This window comes from Pipistrellus hanaki (assembly GCF_964339955.1).
Source record: "Pipistrellus hanaki genome assembly, chromosome: 12".
NCBI classification, from domain to species: domain Eukaryota; kingdom Metazoa; phylum Chordata; class Mammalia; order Chiroptera; family Vespertilionidae; genus Pipistrellus; species Pipistrellus hanaki.
The window spans coordinates 39653574-39675235 of NC_140514.1; the positions used below are offsets into that span (position 1 = coordinate 39653574).

At 55.0% G+C, this 21662-nt stretch overlaps 1 protein-coding gene across 4 annotated transcripts in view; it reads right to left on the bottom strand.

The window, feature by feature from the left end:
- The window catches only part of SFXN5 (sideroflexin 5), a 106868-nt gene that overhangs the window by 31727 nt on the left and 53479 nt on the right, over window positions 1–21662 (bottom strand). For all 4 annotated transcript variants that reach the window (XM_084901309.1, XM_084901306.1, XM_084901308.1 and 1 more), the window contains exons 9-10: window positions 21393–21458; window positions 10343–10433 (exon numbers count right to left, since the gene is read on the bottom strand). In XM_084901309.1, the coding sequence (XP_084757435.1) occupies window positions 10343–10433; window positions 21393–21458 (157 nt within the window). The remainder of the gene's footprint in view (window positions 1–10342; window positions 10434–21392; window positions 21459–21662) is intronic.

Consider the following 21662-nt stretch of genomic DNA (forward strand, 5'->3'; position numbering starts at 1 on the left):
GGGGCGAAGCAATAGGCTATCTATTCACTTGGGGCAGTGGTCGGCAAACTCGTTAGTTCACAGAGCCAAACATCAACAGAACAACGATTGAAATTTCTTTTGACAGCCCAATTTTTAAAACTTAAATTTCTTCTAACGCCACGTCTTCCAAATAGTCTCGCCCAGGCCATGGTCTTTTGTGGAAGAGCCATACTCAAGGGGCCCAAGAGCCCCATGGGGCTCGCGAGCCGCAGTTTGCCGACCAGGGACTTAGGGAGACTAAAACACCATACCTCCTCTATCCCAAGATGCATTTTTCTCATATTTTAATGTTTGCTGAATCGAGGTATGCCTAACAGAGGGTGCTTGAGGGAGGGGGATCTTGCCGGCTCCCCATCACAACGGCCGGGTCGAGGGTGAGCATAGCCGTGTGTCTCTGTTATTCAAGCGTCACCTCAGTGGCTTACCGCGATCCGCATGGAATCTGAACTTAAACTTAGATCCCTAATTGTCGCCTAGAACTTCTTTTTTAAAACGTACACTAGAATGGAGCGCGGACGCGAAAAGTTATTGTGCATGCGGAAGATCGTCTGCCAGATACCAGGCAATGCAATTAGAGGCGGCAGAAATTGCCAAACCATAGATAGCTCCCCTAAAGAAATGCTTGCCCATATGTACAAAGAGACATTTACAAGGATGTTAATTATAGCGCTGTTTGCAAGAGCAAATAATTAGAAGCAGCCTAAATGTCCACCATTTACGGAATCTGCATGGGACGCTCTCCAAAGCAAACTTATATGAAAAAGAGCCATCGCGTCCGCACAGAACGGTTTACGGAACGCACAGCTCGCCACGGGTGCGTGCACATCTGTGCGTGCACATTGATTTTCCACAGAGAGGAAGGGAGAGGGATAGAGAGCTAGAAATGTCGATGAGAGAGAAATCGACCAGCTGCCTCCTGCACACCCCCTACTGGGGATGTGCCCGCAACCAAGGTACATGCCCTTTGACCGGAATTGAACCTGTGACCTTTCAGTCTGAAGGCTGACGCTCTATCCACTGAGCCAAACCGGTTTCAGCTCTTTTTTTTTTTCTTTACTTGCAGGAAAAATATTCCTGAAGTTCATCAGCTTCCTTAGGTAGTTTCTGACATATAGATGCCTGAGTGTCAGACCCCCCCGCGGAGTTTCGGACGCTTCACGCTGCACAGGGCGCTCTCCTCGGGGAAGGAACCTACATTTAGGAATCCGGGGGCGTTGCAGGGCTTCCATTTTTTACCCTAAAAGTCTCTACACTGTTTGCATTTTTTTAAAATATATTTTATTGATTTTTTACAGAGAGTAGGAGAGAGTGATAGAGCTAGAAACGTCGATGAGAGAGAAACATCGACCAGCTGCCTCTTGCACACCCCCTTCCAGGGATGTGCCCGCAACCAAGGTACATGCCCTTGACCGGAATCGAACCTGGAACCTTTCAGTCCGCAGACCAACGCTCTACCACTGAGCCAAACCGGTTTCGGCCTCTGTTCGCATTTTTACAATGAGACTAGAATTATGCTTTACTTGTTTAAAAATGGAAAAAGAAATAACCAAACTTCTTGAAGTATTGTAGATCATAAAAGTTTGAAAGCCAGCAGGGATTTGGTGTGACCTGCTCATGGGTCTGACACTCAGGCATCTATATGTCAGAAACTACCTAAGGAAGCTGATGAACTTCAGGAATATTTTTCCTGCAAGTAAAGAAAAAAAAAAGAGCTGAAACCGGTTTGGCTCAGTGGATAGAGTGCCGGCCTTCAGACTGAAAGGTCACAGGTTCGATTCCAGTCAAGGGCATGTACCTTGGTTGAGGGCACATCCCCAGTAGGGGGTGTGCAGGAGGCAGCTGGTTGATTTCTCTCTCATCGACATTTCTAGCTCTCTATCCCTCTCCCTTCCTCTCTGTGGAAAATCAATAAAATATATTAAAAAAGAAAAAAAATGAAACTGCAAGTGTAACCAAATAGGAAATGCAGATAAAGAATCCCCACTATTCTCCTGTATGTTTTAAAATTACACTGGCTCTTTGGACATGGATTGTGAACAGCATCACAACCACCACTGTCTTTCGCAATCCCTGCCTCTCATCTTGACCCTTCCAGCCCCCGGAAGATGAGGAGAAGGCTGAGACTCAAACTCTGTGGTGTAGAAGAAAGTAACCTGAATCCTAACCGGTTTGGCTCAGTGGATAGAGCATAGGCCTGAGGACTCAAGGGTCCCAGGTTCGATTCCGGTCAAGGGCATGTACCTTGGTTGCAGGCACATCCCCAGTAGGGGGTGTGCAGGAGGCAGCTGATCGATGTTTCTAACTCTCTATCCCTCTCTTTTCTTTTCTGTAAAAAATCAATAATATATATATATATATATATTTTAAAAAGTGGCTTGGATTGAACATGTAGTGACTGCTTATTTATCCTTCAAGTGAACAAGAAATACAGCCCTTTCCTCTTCTCAATGACTATTGTATTAATGCCTCTTATAAGAGAGGCATCTTAGAATAGTGTGGCATTCAATATCTATTCCGTAAGCTATGTGATAAGAAATGGGAAAGTGACAAAATGACAAGGAGCTACTAATATTACTCTATTAGGGAGGGTCATGGTGACTGACTTAACAGCTATTCTACCCCCAAAAGATTAGTCTAAACTGATTGTAACAATCCCTCCCTTGCCAGCAATTGGCTAGGAAAGAACATGTGATCGGTCCTAGCCAATGAGGGATGGTGGCAGGGGTCTTCTAGGAAAGGGCTGCTTTCATTTAAGAAGAGGTAGCGGGCAGTGCCTCCTGTCCTCTGGGCAGTGGTGGGTCTGAATGTGACCTTTGGAATTGCTGGTGCCATCTTAGGGAGCTCCAGACAGAGGTGGAAGGTGAGTCCCCAGACAGGGAGGTGGAAGGAAGGGCCCTGGGTGTTTCACCCGGAACTCGACCTTTGTAAAGTGATAGATTCCTCTGTACAGATGCTCAATGTCATTGATAATCACCAGAGGAATGGAAATTCAAAGCATAATGAAATATCAACTCACACCTGTCAGAATGGCTGTCATCAACAAATCAACAAATCAACAAACAAGCGCTGGCTGGGATGAGGAGAAAAGGGCACCCTCTTGCATAGTTGGTGGGAATGCAGACTGGTGCAGCCACTGTGGAAAGCAGTACGGAGTGACCTCAAAAAATTAAAAATAGAACTGCCATTGGACCAATGGTTCCACTTCTAAGACTATATCTGAAGAAAACCAAAACACTAATTCGAAAAAATATATGCACCCCTATGTTCACTGCAGCCTTATTTACAATAGCCAAGACCTGGAAGCAGCCCAAATGTGCATCCGTAGACGGGTGGAGAAAAAAGCTGCGGTGCAGTTACACAATGGAGTACTAGTTGGCCATGAAAAAGAAGGAACTCTTACCCTTTGTAACAGCATGGATGGACCTGGAGAGAATTGTGCTAAGAGAAGTAAGCCAGTCAGAGAAAGACAAGTATCACATGCTTTCACTCATGCGTGGACTCCAACAAACAAAATAAACTAACAAACAAAATAAAAACACTCTCATAAAGACAAAGAACAGACTGACAGCTGTCAGAGGGGAGGAATTTGGGGGGCTGGGTGGAAAAGGTGAAGGTATTAAGCAAAAATAAATAAATAAACAAATAAACAAATTCATTTATTATTTAAGCCAGTCTGAGTGGTTTGTAATATGCAGCAAAAAAATCCATAAAATTGTATAAAGAGCTTTAACAATTAAGAAAAAGATAGTGATAGAAATCACTGAAAAACATTTGAGTAGGAATTTGTAAAATGTTTTAAAAATCAATGAACATGCACTCAATCTTATTAATAATCAAAAGTAGATTTTTGAATATCAGAAAAGATAAATCTATAGCAGTTCTATATGTTTTGGAGATTGGTTAGATAGAGTATGGTTTGCTCACTTTGTTGATGGTGTATTCTGTCATATGGTTTAAAATGTAGTCAAAGAAATAATCCTTCCCTCTCTGACATATACTTTTTAAGGTGTCTTTAAGAAACTCTATCCTGACTCCAATATTCATCTGTATTTTCTTCTAGAAGCTTTCACTTTTTGCTAAAATGTGTTTTTATTGATTCTAGAGAGGGAGAGGAAGAGAAAGGGGGGAGAAAATATCAATCAGCTGCCTCCTAAATGCCCCTTAGTCTTAGTGGTGATAGAACTTGAAATCTAGGCATGTGCCCTATCAGGGAATCGAACCGGCCACCTCTCAGTGCATGGGATAATGCTCAATCAATTGAGCCACACCAGCCGGGGCTAGAAGCTTTAACATTTCACTTTTCACATTTCAGTCTTTAATCTACTTGGATTTATTTTTGTGTGTGGTATGAAATAGGAATCTCTCTCTCTCTCTCTCTCTCCCCCCCCCCCCCCACCACATTCCTTCCTATTTGGAAACCCAAATGCCCAATACACCTAAGGAAAGGTCCTCAGCCGTACTGGAAATTGGAAAAATGAAAATGAAAAAGGAACCATTTCATATGGACAAACATTTTGAAAGATTGATAATACCACGTTTGAAGAAGATGTACAGAAACAAGAGAGTGAAAGCCAGTACGCTCACTGGGAAACGTAGAAAAGCTGGAGATGTGTAAGCCCACGAACGCGCTCATTCCACATCCAGGTGCAGACTCTGGACAGGCAACCCTCACCCCGGCTGCACAGAGGAAACCACACCTCAGCCCCAGGCCTCACATCTGGGTAAAGCTCCCCGCGGCCATGCGAAAACCTCCGTCCTGGAGAAGACGCACCTCCAGCTGTGCCCAAGGCCACGTGCACGAGGCTGTTTAGTGCAAGGGCAATGCTATGCAAAACAACGAGAAACTGGAAACAACCCAAATGTCCCCAATGAATCAACTGTGGAATAGTCATAGAGTAGAATGCCTACAGCAGCTGAAATGAATGAATATGTGTTTTATTTATTTACTGACTTACTTATTTTAATATGTGTTCTTGTTGATTTCAGAGAGAGGAAAGGAGAGGTAGAGAGGCAGATACATCAATGATGAGAGAGAATCGTTGATCGGCTGCCCTGCACGCCCCTGACGGGGGATTGAACACACAACCTGGGCATGGGTCCTGAAGGGGAGTCGAACCAATGACCTCTTGGTTCTTGGCTCGACACTCAACCACTGAGCCATACCAGCCGGGCAGTTTCACTTTCTTCATCCTACCAGACAGGGCATCTTGGAGGTGGGAGTGTGTGAGCTGAGAAACAAAGGCCTGGCAGCCAAGGGGAGGCAGAGGGAGGGCTGAGGTAGCATGAGGCATGGTGACTCCAGACCAGCAGGGCTGTAGGCAAAGGCCTGGGGCAGGGAGAGAGGCAGGAGGGAGGCCACACGTTCCCCTGGCTATGGCGATGGCCACGAGGAATCTGAGTGGGCCACACCTGGGGGGTGTGGACACCACATTGTCATTGACCTGGGCGGAGGGAGCATGGATCATGAGGCCCAGGACACAGCCGGCACCCACTGGTGTCAAAGGAAGAGGGATGGGTGAGGGGCAGGCCTGGGCTGAGCCTGGGGCAGGTACACTGCTGTGGCCGCCTTCTGGGGAGGGTGGAATGAGCAGCAAGGCGGGAGCAATGGCGTGGGGGCAGGGTGGGGTGTGTGGGGGGGAGACAGTGACACAAGACCCCTGTGGGCTGGGCCCCGGGGAGCATGGCGTTGGGGGCAGACGTGGGCGACACGGGCGCACTGTGAACGAACACAAGGCCTCGCAGAGGCTGCCCAGACATCCTGAGAGACGGCGACTGGTGAACGCCGAGATTTCTTCATGGGAATGAAATAAGTCGTAACATTTAACATAAGAGACTGCGGTCGACAGTGCAGGGAAAAGTCACTCCCCAACAAGGGGATGCCGAGGCTGGCATTTCTGGGCCGGGCGGGAAGGTTGCTCCCTCTGCAGGGAGTTGGCGGGCGGGCGGGTGGGTGCTGGGGCCCAGGCCTCCCCAGCGGGAGCTCAGAGCCCACACGGGGGTCTTTATGAGCACAGGGCACTGCTTGTGCCTGCTCGGCATGGATTCAGCCAGGCAGTCTGGGGGTGACCTTCAGAGCTCCCTGCCCTGGCTCCTGCTCACATGTACACAGGAGCCTGAGTACACGGCCACGCTTGCCAGGTGACCCCTGGGGTCGCCAACTCTCAGCTCTGCCCGCCTTTTCCTGACAAGGTGCACCTACTCCTCTGGCCAGCCCGTATGGCCCCGGCGGGACCTCCTCTTGCTGGTCACTGCTCCCAGCCGCCCCCCGCCCCCACCAAGGCCTCCCGTGAAGGGAACGGACTCTGCGCGCGGAGCAGGGCGGCTGGACCTGGAGGCTTGTACTTTTCCGATGCCGCCTCAATTGACCTTTAATTACACTGTTTGCCCAGCTCCCCAAACCATTAACTTCCACCTCACAGCAACTGCACGTCAATTAATGGAGGGCCTGCTCCCAGCTCCGGCTCCTGAACACAATTAAGCGTGACAGTCCACAAATAAGAAAGAACTGGAGAATTAATTAAGGTCTAAACAAATTAATTACCAGTCCCCAATCGATTCTGATGCCAGCACACACCGTCTTTCCTAACATGTCCGTGTATAAATAGAAACGAGATTTCCCACATGATTGCTGTTCCAGACCAGGGCCCCGCACAGCTCTGAAACCACCTCGGGGGAGAGGCTGCAGGGAGAGTCCTTGTGGCTCTCCACGTACTACACACATACACACACACACACACACACACACACACACGCACGCATACACACACACACGTGCACATGCATACCCCCGGCTGAAAAACCAGGGGCCAAACTAGAGGTGGTCCTGGTGGGACAGGGCACAGCCGGCCTCTGGACCACGCCCCTCAGTTTCTCAGCGACTGAAGCGAAGGGCATTCAGTGGCTGGAGGAGCCTGGGCTGTGGCCAGGACAGGAGAATGTTCAGTGAGTCCGAATTCGTTTCTTCTGCTGCAAATGGGATGGCTCCCTCTGCCTAGGGTCCTCCCAGAGAGAGAAGGAGGAGAGTTGAGGGGAACAGAGGCCCCTGGGGGAATGGGGAGAGCTGTGGAGCCCCAGGAATACTGGGCTTTACAAGCCCCAGGGAGGCTGTGGCCCCAGCAGAAAAGGGCTGAAGTAGGACCTGGTCCCAGGCCAGGGGTGTGTGTGTGTGTGTGTGTGTGTGTGTGTGTGTGTGTGTGGCAGAGTCAGGCATGAGCCAGGTGTCCTGGGCCAGGGGTCTCAGGCCTCTCTCCTGGGCAGCACCAGGGTCTCAGTGTAGAGAGCTGTCCTCCTGCTTCCTGGACCTCAGCCCGGGGCAGGAACCCAGGGAGGAGCTGGGCAGAGCAGTGGAAAGAAGCAACTGACCCCCAGGAGCCTCCTGGTTCCCCGGAGCCTGAGTTTCCAGCCTGCCCAGGAGGCAGAGTCGGGAGGTGGCCTCTGAGCACAGTGCACCAAAACCCCTTCAGGACCCTCCCTCACCCTGAAGACCCCTTTTTGTTCCATCCTCCTACACACACATCCCGACACCCAGGGCTCAACCCATCACTTCCCATGTGCGCTCACAGCTCCGTGAGTCCTGTCTCCCCACCCGGCCAGGCCTCCAGAGGGGCAAAGAACCCTCTACCAGGGAAAGCAAGTCCTGAGCGGCCTTCTCAGGGGTCTTAGCCGTGGCCCGGCCCAGTCTGGCTCGGCCTGCCGTGGAAAGCAGGGCTGGACAGCTGGTGGCACGAGCACGCCATGGAAAGCTTAGAGATGCTCTGTCCTGGCCAGAGGGCCCTGGGGATCAGGTGGAGGGAGGCCATATGCACGGACTAGATGGTGGCCTGAGAGGACCAAGGGAATTTTGAACCCCCGGAGAGAGAGAGGCATGCCCATTACCACTGTGTCAGCAATGACCAGGGGCGTCAGCTAGTGACCATTGGCAGTTGGGCCTGGGATGGGCATTGGGTGCCAGAAAGATGGAAGCTTGAATGTGGAGGAGGTGGAAGGCGGGCAGGTCCACAGCCAGGACTTGGGCATGGACCTGAGGAAGGAGCCACAAAGGGCCTGCTTCTCTCAGGATCCTGGCCAGCTAGGACTCTCAGGGCTGCACACCACTCAGAGTGCCGCCTGTGCCGCTGGCCAGGGGTACACAGGAGCGCGAGGCCCCTGAGTGGTGGCTGGACGTGTGCGAGGGGCCGTAGGCTCCTCCCCAACAAGAAGGCAGGAGAGGAGGAATCACGCTGGAGCCCAACCAGAGACAGAAAGTCGCAGGTGGGGGTGACAGAAAAGGTCAGACCTGAAAGCAGGGACCCTCCTCCTGCATTCAGGAGCCCCACAGAGGTGAAGACCACCTCCAAGGTCACCCTGCAATACGGCCAGGAGAGCAGGGCTGGAATGGGCCCTGGCCGAGTCCTTGTCTGGAGCCTGGCTCAAGGACAGATTACATCTCAGCCGAGTCCCGGATCCAGTCCAGGGCGGCTGAGAGCTGCCCCCTTCTCGGGCTGCACCTACCCCTCCAGCCCAGGATGGCGAGGACCACGAGAACAGCAGCCGTGTTCACTCAATGAGGCCCCTTAACAAAGTCAGATCTAAAGAGTCATTCCATTAATGGCCCACACCAGAAATAGCTGAGGGTTCATTAAAAGTGTGGAGTTGCTATAGCAATTATCTGGGTTGGCCAAGGCTCATCAAGCAGGTTGGTCCCGGGAGTCCATTAGCCTCTGGGCCACCGAGGAGGTGGGGCCGCCCCGGAATGGTCTCCCGGGAGCTTTTCGGGTGCTTCAAGGCGCTCTCCCTGGAGTGGAATCTGGTCTGGGGTCTCATGTGATCCTCCCACAGCTCTGGCCTGTAGGAAGGTAAGTACTGGTGCCCATTGTACAGATGGGGAGACTGAGCTCTGGAGGAGGAGAGCATGGTCTGGGCCATGAACTTGGGTCTGAAGCCCAGCTCTTTAGATGGAGCCTTGGCACCAAGGATGTCACAGGACCCCCGCGCCCTGGGGCCACCACCGCCCCCCCCCCCCCCCCGCCATCTTTGTCCTCTGGCCTCAGGTGGGGAACTCAGTGTCATGGTTCAAACCCTGGCTGAGGCTCCTCCTTGGATTCCTAATCACGGGCTGCCTCAGGTGTCTTTCGATGTTATTTCTTTTTAATTTTTAAAAAACTTCCCAAAGGGGTGCCCTCTTCCCAAACAAGGTGTGGGCTTCTTAACACATTGCGGACGGATCACGAGAATTCTCCCTTCACATTACACAGTGTTTTACAAAGTATACTTTAAAAAGACATTAGCTTGTAAGAACACGTAATACATAACTTCAAAGTGCAGTGGGTATTTAAATTTAAAGCGTGCCTTTCACGTTTATGTAAAACTTTTTTTTGTATTCGTTTAGTAGAAACTTACCTGGCCACTGGGTAAAGCCAGCAATAAAATTACTGGTCAGCAATGTCTGAGAGCCGGCTGGGCTTTGAGGAATTCCAGGCCCAGGCCTGGGGCATCTGCTGTGAGCTCAGAGGCCCCGAGCCCAGCGAAGACTCCGCTGAAGGCAGACGAGATCCCCTCTGCACACACTCATGCGCCCACAATTACCCGGAGGTGCGTGGGGGCTGCAAAACCCGGTGGGCCCACAATTCCCAAGGAACCCTAGACTAGCGGGAGCTTTGTGCCAGGAACTGGGACAGTCTGGGGAGGCCCATGCACCTCCCTCCAAATAATGTGTCTATATGCCGAAAACAAAGGAATTCCATTGAAATGTTATCAAAATACTTTTAAAATTGTGAGATAGTAATAGATTTGCCTTTCAACTCGTGAATTAAAAACAAGATCTACCAGCGGATCTGTTGGTACTAATTTTGAACCATATTTTAAGGTCTCTGCAACTGTGATGAGACATGAGACCATGTGTGATTTCTATTGGTGACAGTCACCGGGCCTGCTTGTTACCGTGGTTGGCTGTCTACATTCATAAAGGAAGGGAACGTTGCATTTCAGTTAGAGGTTAGTATCAATTCTGCCCCAGCCAAGTTCCTGGGATCCACTGCCTTCTATCTCCTGACCCTGCAAGGACCTGGGGTCCCAGGCTAAGAATCTCTGTGTAGAATTTTGGACACAGAGCTCGTCAGCCTGGCCCCTGTTACCTTTTCCTCTATCTCCACACATCCTGTTCCAGTTGTCCCTGCGAAGAAACACCTCCCAGCCCATGTCAGGAGCGTGTAGAGCTGCTGACCCCCTCCCGAGAGCATGGAGAGCCCCAAAGACCCACATGCCCATGCACACGCATATGATGCACACACACACACACACACACACACACACACACGCAGATGCTCAGCACTGTGCAGCTTACCTACGGCGGGGAAGGGCACAAATCTCTGGACGAGAAGGCGGGTGGCCGGGGTGAACTTGTTGGCTTTCTGAACCAAGACATTAAGGCCCACCTTGGAGAGAGAAAACAGAAAAAGCACACGGTGCTGCAGCCGCCTGTGGGAGGGAGGGGGCAGCCTGGGGGAGAGCAGAGAGTGAAGGGCACCATCTTCCCCTGCCGCTGTCCCCCCCCGCCCCCGCCCCTCGATTGCAGAACTGTAGTGTGGCTGTTTAAAGCATCACTGCCCCATCATCCCATTAACCAGCTCCTCAGGAAGGAGAGAGGTAAAGCATCAGCTGTGTGTGTGTGTGTGTGTATATACACACATACACGGCCTCTCTGAGGCGGGGGAAAGTGAAGGTGGGGTGGTTTCTGTTGCAAATAAATGTAGTGTAGGATCCCCTAATTCCTCTAAGCACCACATTTCTGAGGCTCCGCCGTGAGCCCAGGCACGGGCCTAGCCGATCATGAGGTCTCAGGAGTGTGAGATCCATGCACCTGCCCACAGGTGCCTGCAGAGCCAAGTAGAGCAGCCCAGAGCCAGGCAGGGGTGCGGGTGTGTATGTGTGTGTGTGTGTGTGTGTGTGTGTGCGCAGTGGACATCCTGGGCTCCTGCTTGTCTTCACTCACCCAGCCCAGGACACCAGAGACCCCTGACCTTCGCCTCGGGCTCTCCCCACTCCAGTTCATCCCCACGCTGCCCTTGGTCTTTCCGGAGCACAGGCCCAACCACAGTCCTCGCCACCCACTCCTCCCCCCGATCTGGGCAGGAAGGTACCAGCTCCACGCCGCAGCCTTGGCCTCCGTGACCTCAGCTCCCCACTCCCGCCCCATGCTCTCCGGTGAGTGCAGGCTGCTGTGTATCAGAGGTTACGTGAGACTCTGGCCTCAGGCCTTGGCCCACGCCAGTCCCCCTGCCAGGGACACCTTCCTTTCTCTCCTCGATCCTCGCCCGCTCTCACGGCCCACCTCGGATCCCCGCCTCCAGGGTCACCGCCTACAGTGGGAGCAAGTGACCTTTAAACCCTTAGCACCAAACCTCTGAAGCCTTGCCTCGGTTTCCTTGCCTGTAAAAAGGGACAACGTCTACAGCATCATAATGAGATACGGAACCAAGCTGTTAGGAGAATGTATATAAGTGTTTTAGCATAAGAGGCCTCAGCCGAAACCGGTTTGGCTCAGTGGATAGAGCGTCGGCCTGCGGACTGAAAGGTCCCAGGTTCGATTCCAGTCAAGGGCATGTACCTTGGTTGTGGGCACATCCCCAGTCGGAGGTGTGCAGGAGGCAGCTGATCGATGTATCTCTTTCATCGATGTTTCTAGCTCTCCATCTCTCTCTCTCCCTTCCTCTCTGTAAAAAAGAAAAAAAAAAAATCAATAATATAGATAGATAGATAGATTTTTTTAAGAGGCCTCAATGCACTAAGCTCTGTAAGAATGATGTTGCCTCTCCCTGGCAGGAAGTCCCTGCCCTGCACATTATGAGTCCCTTCTTCCCAGCCTCAGAATGCCACTCGGGTGTGATGTCCCCCGCCAGGCTGGGAGGGAGGGAGGGAGGGAGGGAGGGAGGAAGGGAGGGAGGGAGAGAGAGAGGAAGGGAGGGAGGGAAGCACCGTGTCTTTTTCATCTTCACATGCCCAGCAGCTAAGGCAGTGGATGGCATGTAGTACACGCTGAGTACACGGTGACTGAGGAGTAAACCCAGGAGCCAACACGGAGAGGAATGGGTGGGAGATCAGCCAAGGGAAGAGGAGGGAAGGTGGGGTCAGTCCAGGTAGAGGAGCGGGGCCTTTGGGTGGGGAAAAGCATAAGCACAGGCAGGAGAGAGGAAGCAAGGTGCCTGTGGCCAGGAGACGGTGTGCAGAGGCTCTGCTCCCCAAGGGAGGCCAGAGCCAGCCCTGCCCTGTGGTGTTCCTGGCCCTGGCGGGCGGGGGGGAGGTCCCCGGGCTGCCTGCTCTGGTCTGGTCTCCCTCCCTCTCTCCCTCCCTCCCTCTATTGGCTCAGCAGACCCCCCTCACCCGCAGCCCTGGCTCTGGCTTCGCCCTCCTGCATTGCTGGGGAAGAGGCTTAGCCTCGGGAGGCCTCCAGGGCTGCTGGGCACCGGCAGTAGCCAAAGCAGGGCACCACAGAGACGGTCCAGGGACCCAGGAAGACAGCACGTGCCAGCCAGCCAGCCACCCCTTGGCTAGCCCAGGGCCCCACAGAGCCAGAGGGCAGCCAGGCACACACCCAGCCTGGGCCCCCGGCTGATGCTCAGAGTCCAACCCTTGTCCTCTGCTTGTTCAGGGGGTGCTGGGAGGCACAGCAGCTGGGACACGTTTTGGTGGGGCAGCGGGGCGGCCGGGGGAGCGGCCACATGCACCGGGCCCTGCTGCCCTGCTCCCCGGCTGCCCCTGCCCCGCAGATGGAACTCATCAAGCCCAGTTCTCCCAGCTCCCAGCAGCCAGTGGCCGTCAATTCTGTGACTCAAATGGTACCCTCCCCCACAATACCAGGAAGTGTGGAGAGAGGTGGGAAGATGCCCGGCCACTCACCTCACATGAAATAAACCCCATTGCAAGGCTTTTATTTATTTTTTTATTTGTTGTCATTGTTAATCCTCACCTGAGGATATTTTCCCATTGGTATTTTAGAGAGAGTGGAAGGGAGGAGGAGGAGGAAGGGGAGGAGGAGGAAGGGGAGGAGGAGGAGGAGGAGGAGGAGAGGGAGGGAGGGAGAGAGAGAGATAGAGAGATAGAGAGATAGAGAGAGATAGAGATAGAGATAGAGATAGAGATAGAGAGAGAGAGAGAGAGAGAGAGAGAGAGAGAGGGAAACATCAATGTGGAGCGACACATCAATTGGTTGCCTCCTGCATGGTCCCTGACAGGGCTGGGGATTGAGACTGCAACTGAGGTATATGCCCTTGACCTGAGTCGAACCTGGAACCCTTCAATCCAGGGGCTGACACTCTATCCACTGAACCAAACTGGCTAGGGCCCCGCTACAAGGCTTTTAGATGGGGCGTTACCCCTTCTTACAGATCCAGAGACGTTCAGACAGGTTCAGGTTAAGTAATTTTGTCCAAGGACAGACAGCTCTTAGGAGGCAGGAGAAGCTAGGATTGAACCCGGGGACTGCTAATTCCAAAGCTGTGTTCTTAACCACCGTGCTATTTCATTTCCAATTGTCCCCCGCCTCCATGGGGAGTGCTTTAATGCCTGACGTGCCATTTAAACCTGGCTGTTTGCACAGGAAAGCCCCCCTGGAAAGACAAGTTTGGGGCTGGGGCCCCGAGGAGTGGAAGCGGGGAGGCACTCCAGGCGGGGAAGACAGCGCTTGGACTCCCCACCCCAAACTGGAAATCGGAAGGTCTGGGTTCGAAACGCGCACATGCATTTGGACCTGCACAGGGTGAGAGGCCGGCGGGGAGCTTGCGGGCAGGCGGGGCCGGAGTATGGCCCGCCCGGGGGCAAGGCGGAATAGGGGCCTCGGTTGCAGCAAACCTGCAGACTTGCCTCCTGCCCTCAAGCCTTCCGCCCCCTGGCTGGGGTGGCACAGCTCAGAGTGACTGACCCAGCCTGTCTCCCGCACCCCAGAGGGGAGCCCAGGCTAGAGAGGAAGAAAGGAGAGAAAGCCAGGCTGGGGGATTAGGTCCCTTCTGGCCTCCCCTTTCCCAAAGCCCACCGGAGTCTCCCCAACACAGACCGGGTAAGACAGACACACACACACACACACACACACACACACACACGTATCTGAGTGCATGGCCAACAGGCGCATGCCCAGGGAAGGGGCTGGGGACGGGTGTAGTGGGGAAAAGGCCCGGGCTCTCGGGCACCGGTGATGGGCGGGCAGCAGGCAGGCATGAACACAGGGAAGGCAAGTGGCCACTCACCCCCTCTGCTCCTACGGCCCCCAACATGGGCCCCACGGGCCCAGCAGCGAGCATGGCCGCAGCCCCGGAGAGAGCCAGGGTGGGCTGCCCACCGGGGGCTGGAGCCCGTCTGTTCCGGCTCCTCGGGGCCCCCTTGGCCTGGAGCATTTGGTGGAGCCCATTAAAATGAAAAAGCCAAGTGGCTGGTGGCTCTGAATGCCAGCCCGTTTTCCCTGGCATGGTGGGCCCTGTTTAAGGGGACCAGCTGGCATTAGTGGCACACAACTCGTCACGAACAGCAGCTAGCGATCAGAGAAATCTGAGCTAATAATCGGGTTTGGGGAAAGATAATGAGCTATGGAACCGTCGCTGCAGAGGGTCCCCCTCCGGTCTGTTTCAACAGCCTCCAAAGAAGCCACCGAGCAGAAAGGAACCAAACAGGGGCTCCATTTGGGTGGAGGGGAAAACAAACAGGGGGTGGGTTTTGCACAAAAATCTGCACGTGGCCGGCAGCCGGGGATCCTGGGAGAAGCCAGAAGCAGGGCATCAACCATCAAAGGCCCGAGGAAGCCGCTTCTTGCCGAGCTCCAGCTCTCGGGCCGCTGACTTTGCCGTGGGCAACCGGCGGGAAGACTGGCTTCCTGGCAATCCCCACAAGTGGGGACCGACCAGCACCAAAGCCTGGGGTGGGTGGGAGCCCCATGACACAGACCTTCAGTGTCATGAGCCACGTGGCCATTAGCTGGCTCCTTGCGTGTGGAGGCCTTGCCCAGGCCAACAGCGGCCTAAGTTCTGCAAGGCCGGCAGGGAGACACCGATGGGGCTTGAGCAAGGCCTGCAGCCCTCTCTCACCCACCCGTGTCCTCCCTGCCGGCCCGGACATGGATGTTCCGAGAGGCTCCCGGCATTCACCGTCACACACCCCAGAGGAAGGCGGCCTTGCTCTCCCGCGCGCACGCCGGGTTCCTCTCCCGTCCCCAGCTCACGCCTCAGGCCGGAGACCTGGGGGTCTTCCCCGAGAAGAGCCTCTTCCACCCCACACCCAGCCCATCCTGAGAGCTCCCTGTCCCATTTCCCGGACACCTGGCATGCGGCTGCCCCTCTCCCTCTGCTCCCACCACTGAGCCTGAGCACCAGGCTCCCAGCTTCCACTCTCGCCCCCTCCAGTCCACTACACCAGCATGTCAAACGCAGAGGCTGACACGGGCCAAGAAAGCGAGGCATGCGACCCGTGGGCCGCAAGTTTGACGTGCTTGCATACACAGCAGCCAGAGAGACCCCTTCCTAAATATGGATATTAACTTGCGCCAGCCTTTCCATGCCTTCTCGTTGCAATTTTACACGCGCACAGCCTCACGGGACCGCCTGGCCCTGCTTGCAAGGCTCCAGCCACCTCACCATTGCCCCTGCTCCTCTGATGAGCCAGTTTTCTCTCTTTCTCTCCATCCCCCCTTCCCTGACCCACTCCATCTCTCTCTCTCCCCAGGGCCTCCAAGCACGCCCCTCCCTGGACCTCTTCCTTCCTGATACCTATCGTGGTCTCTAAGTACCTATTTATGTACCTTCTTTAAAGAAAGAAAGAAAGAAAAAAAAAAAAAAAAAAAAATATATATATATATATATATATATATATATATATAATTGATTTTTTACAGAGAAGAAGAGAGAGGGATAGAGAGTTAGAAACATCAATGAGAGAGAATCACTGATCAGCTGCCTCCTGCACACTCCCCACTGGGGATGTGCCCGAAACCAAGGTATATGCCCTTGACCGGAATCGAACCTGGGACCCTTCAGTCTTCAGGCCAACACTCTCTCCACTGAGCCAAACCGGTTTCAGCTATTTACCTTCTTAAACTGTTGTAAATCAAAGTAATATGTGTGTAGGATTTAAAAACGGAATTTCACAGAAATGGCTTTACTTGCGGGCTCTTTACTATAAACATCCATCTCTCCTAATGGGCCCCAAGCACTGGGCTCAGAGCCTCTGTCTCTCTCATTCCTCACTGAACTCCTGCCTGGTGGAATGAGCAGGTGCTTCATCAGTGCTCCTAGGATACATCACGTAAGTGCTTCGGAATGAGGAGGGAAAAGCAAAGAGCCACAGGACATTGGCCCTGTGCAGGCCCAGCTGTCCACCTCAGCGAACTGATCTCCTAAGGCTGCCTGTGCGGACGGCTCATCCACTGCCCCGGGAGGAGGTGCTGGAGGGCGGCCCCAGGCCATGAGGCTTCTGGGAGGGAGATGCCTGGCTGAGCCTGAGGGGTGAGAGGGATGCAGCCAGGTGAGAAGGAAGGGTTCAGCGGGCTGCAGGGACGGCTCTGTGGACTCACGGTGCTTGCCATCCGAGGCCCAAGGGCCCCTGGAGAACAAGAGAAGGGGGCATGCCTGGGAAGAGGGTTGGTGTGAGGTCAGAATCTACATCCACTCTCAGGAGGTGGGAAGTAATGGAACCAAAGGGTCACGTGTGTGGTGGGTGCTGGAGGGCAATGGCTGGGGCAGGTCAAAGACTCTTGGAGGTACCAAAACCTCCCACCAGATGGCGCTCACGGTAGAATAAACTCGGTGACAAAGTGGCCCGTGACCCTCTAATGTGCCTGCAACCCCAGCCAGGCTGTTGCTTGGCGGCAGGCTCAGGGGCAGAGGGCCACGCGGCTGGGTCAGAGTCAGGTACAGATGAAAGCACCCGTTGGCTCCTGCTGTGCCTGAGAGGCTGGTGTGCCAGTTACACTGACCAGACCTGACCCCTGATCCATAGCCCGCAGAGACCAGCTGGCCACCTGCCGGGAAACCAAGTCCCATCAGACCCATAGGAGGGGACCCCAAATTGTCCTCCCTAGAATATGTACAGAGCTGACAGTCATGTCAGACACCTCCCCCACCTCCCCACTGCCAGCATCGCCGCCTGTGGGCTCCTGGAACAAACCCGATTATGCCACAGGGTCCATGCGATGGGCCCTCCGACTCAGAAGCCAGTCCTAGTGACAGCAGCAAGACAACAGTCTGACCCAGGATGCCCGGGCTGCCGGCGCCTCCATCAGGCCCAGAGAAGAACAGCAAGGCCTGAGGTACACCCTGGACCACAGAGAGCACCCCTGACCACAGAGAACACCTGGGAGGCACCCTGGACCACAGAGCCGGCCAGGTGTATCTTGCAGGGACAGAGAGCATCCTGTGAGCCACGGGCAAGGATATGTAGCTGACTTGACTCTGGCCAGAAAACACAGGCCCAGGAGCCACGTACGAAGGTGAGCAGAGGGTCCAACCCTGTTACAGCTAAGGAGCCTCTCAAACATTTCTGTCCAGGCCCTACTGTCCTTGGGGCTCCTGGGGAGGGACTTGTCTGCCTGGGATCACAGGAAGTCCCTTCAGCCCGGAAGCAGAGGACGCTGCATGGATTCTCCGGCCTCCTTACGCCACAGGGGGAGCGGGGAGAAGAAGGGCCCTGGGTTAGGAGCATCCTGTGTGACGGAGCCTGGGTTTGCATCCCAGCTCTGCCACTGCCTTCACCCGGGTCTCGGTTTCCTCACTTGTGAAATGGAGATGAACACTGACATAGCGCCTGGCATTCCATAAGCGTTAGCCATTGTGTTTACCTCCCTGTCTGACTAGCACAGGGACGTGGAGAAGGCAATGGGGACCGAGAGGGGGCGGGGTTCAGCCCCGGGATCCCTCTTATCCTCCGGTGGCTAGCGGTAGACGTTAACAGACATCACTACAGACTCTACAGAGATGACCCCAGGGCCCAGGCCCTTTGGGAATGGAGCTCAGTGTTGCCCCAACAGGGAAAGTCCGCGGCCAGCTAAGACCTGGCCGGGGTGGAGGCTTTGAGGGTCAGACATAAAGTAGCTCTCGTACTCGGGCTCCATCCATCAGCCCCAGGACCACTCTCGTCCCAGACCCTGCGTCCATGAAGGCGGTCCCTCTGCCGGGCCTGCCAGCCCCCCACGACTTCTCCAGCCCCCTTCTGCCTGCACCCCCGGCAGCGCCACGGTCCTGTGCCCAGGCAGGGGCTCCTGGCATGGCACTAGCATGGCACTACCATACTCGGTGCTCCCTGCTAGCCCCCCTGCTTCATCCCCTCATCACCTCGTCACCATCACTCTGCGCAGCGCAGCCACTCGTTTTCTGACGTGTGGGATCCGTCCTGCCCTCCGCCCGCTGTGCCCTCTCTCTGGAACGCACAGCCCTGCCTTCGCCCCTCCCTGGTCTCCTGTAACAGTCAGCCCTGCGTAAATCAGGGGTCCCATGCCTGCAACCCACCCCTACCCAAGAGGTGGCCTTCCTCATCACAGAACAGGCCAGCTTTCCCTGGCAGCGTCTTGCAGGACACACCAGTCTGTGTGCATCAGCGTCTGCAAAGTGCTCACCCCGAGGCACCCCTCAGGGTCACCCTCATGCAGCCGGGCCAGGGGGCGCTGGCCACCAAGGGCTCAACACCAACTCCCGACCAACACCCAGCGAGGGCCGAGGGCCGAGGGCCGGCGGAGGCTTCCTTTGTTAGCAGACAGCAAACTGAGAGATCTCAAAAATAACCGAAGATGACATTTCTGTCTTCGTCTCGAGCAAGAAGCCAGACACGGAGCTATTTAGAGGGTTCACCCAAAGGCTGCGCGCCCCACACGGGAGGCCCTGCCACCAGCATGAGACTTCACTTCCGGGGCCTGCAGACGGGGGGCTCCCAGGATCTGGGGGGTGCTGGCCGAGGTCACGGGCTCCCGCCAGAGGGGAAAGGGCTGGACAGGGTCCAGAGAGGAGGCTGGCCTCCCGGGGCCTGGCCTCCACTCCAGCTCGTCCCCCGGGCCCTGGGCTCTGCCCTCGGCCTGTCAGCCCGTCCACGCGGCTGCTTGTAGGGACTCGTTTTAATTAATGCCAGAGCCGGGCCAACCGCCGGGGCCCTGACACTTGTTTGCAGGTCATCTCCTCCTAACAGGCTCGCCCTGGGAGGGGATTTGTCACTAATTGAGGCAGAGATCAGTTAATGAGGCCGCGGGGCCCGGGGTTCCAGAGAACAAGGGGAAGGAAAATAAAATAAAGCCTCTTTCTCCGGAGGTTTTGTGATTTACACACACAAAAGAGAGGCAAGCGAGCTGCAGATTTTCCAAGTCAGAAGCCCCGCTCCATCTGCCGGAGTTAGCCCCTCGCTGTGTGAAGACGGCGGGGCGGAGGCAGCGGCTGCTGAGACTGGGATCAGAGCGAGAGGGGCCTCCCGAGGCCGCAATCAATCAGCGGCCTAATTAACAAGTATTTATGGAGCAGGGCCGCCTGCCCCCCTCTGGGGAGAAGACACAGGGGCCGGCCCTTTTAACTGGTAATCCGGGAGAACAAGGAGAGGACAGGGCATGGGGGATCGCCAAGCGCGTGTGAAGGACAGAAGATTCTAGAAGTTTCTAGAAGTTTCTAGAAGTGGCGAGGGAGAACGGTGTGGGCTGGTGTGGTCAGGGAAAGCCTCTCCGAGGTCTCTGCAGCTGGGAGGGGAGGAGGAAGGGGACACAGGCACAGCCCCTGGGGGCCAGGACAGCCCAGTGTGAGGCCCCCAGTCCCTAGGGTGAGGCCCTGGCTCTGGGAGGCGTGGGCCTCAGAGTCTCCTCCCCGCCCCTGGGCTGGCTCTGGCCCTGGGAAGAGGTTGGGATGGAAGGACTGAGGGCCCCTGGGGTGAGACAGCAGGACTGGGGTGCAGGGCCTGGGCCCCGGCCTGCAGGAAGAGGACATCCACCACCACAGTGATCCCTCCTCTCAAGTCCTCCCCAACCAGAGCCACTCAGTATTCCCCCACCTCACCCTCAAATCTCAGGGAAGGAAAGTGGGACTTTCCAGCTGCTAAAAGAGGCTGAGCCATCAGCTCCTCTTGTCAGAGGGAAGAGGAAGTGACATCGGCAAGAAAGAGGTGACAGAGCCCCTTCCTGTCTCTCACAAGAGCCCCTGACCTTGGCCAGCAACCCCCACAGAATCAGGGATCCCCAATCTGTACGACCCCAGGCAAATGGTCTCCTGCTAGGTCACAGGTGGGTTAGCAGCCACCTGAGCAGATTTGGCAACGCCTTGGGATGAGACAAGGATTCAGGGAAGGAGAACGCTCTTGGTCAAGAAATGGGGACACCCCTCCACCCCCGCCCAGCACACACACACACACACACACACACACACACACACACCCAACAGCTCTGTGGAGATGATCTGGTCTCCATGGGAGTGGAGTAAATGAGGCTATTTCAGAACCCCAAACCCTGCTTTAGGAGAACAGTGAGGTAAATGATGGGTCAATACCTTTTCATGAGCAATTGGGATATTTATTAATGACATGGGAAAGATGAGGAAATGGGGTTTCGCAGAAATATTATATGTGGATGTTTTTTATTTGAATTTTCTGATTTCCCTCCTACAGTTGCATGTATTTATCGCATAATGAATAAAATAACAACGCTGTGAAGTGACTGTCGCCCCGGAGTCAGCCACAGGAGGGCACCCAGCTGGGGTGGAGAGAGGACCAGACAGGAGCAAGGGTGCTCTCCAGGGTGGGCTCCGGGTGGGCCATGGAGCGTGAGCTTCCGTTCTGGCTCTGGCCTCGGCCCTTCGCAGTGTCACCTGCCCCTTCCCTCGCCTGAGATCCAACCTTAGGCTCCTGCAGTCGGCAAACCTCCCCTACGTAATGGCTGCTCTATCCTCCAAGTCCTGTGGGACTCAAAACGAGCTGTCGCCTCTGTCTTGAGGAACGTACAGGCCTCCAGGAGGGACTGGACGTGTGACCACATGACCAAGGCTACGGAGCGGGGACAACCGAGCCCCAGGAGCTCAGGCAAAGAGCAAAGGGCGGCTGGCATTTGGACCAACCTTGTGCATCTTTCTAGAACCCCTCGCCTCCTGCACCAGCCGCGCTCCTGAGCGTGAGGATCAGCTCCGCTGAGCAGAGCACCAGGCAAACCGGGCCTCTCGGGACAGACGTGTGCCCTCGGCTGCAGTGGGCAGCCCTTCCCCTCACCCACAGGCACCTCTGCACCTCCCGCCTGCTCTCTGACCCCGAATCACCAGCTTATGCTCTCCCTGTCAAAGTGTCACTGAGATCTACTCTTCTCGCCTAGAAAGCCAGTCCTGCCAGCCCACCCCCAGAAGCCTGACTCCCATGCCTCTTGCCCAGATCCGAGATGCTGGGGTGGGTTGTGGGAGGGGCTTACTCACAGCGATGGAGACGGCACTGATGACAGCTCCCAGGTAGCCCTGGATGAACTTGGATGCAGGTGAAGGCTGGAAGAAAACAGACAGAAGTTCAGGCCCACTGGGTGCCCACACTTTGCCCCTGCCAAGACTCCCAGCCAGCACAGGGCATTCCTGCCTCCAGGATGGGAGGGTCGGGTGAGAAGGAAGAGATCCCTCTGGAAGCCAGAAGGATCCCAGCCACCAACAGTGCAGCTCTAACTATGGAAATAGGAGGCAGCAGTGTCTGGGCAG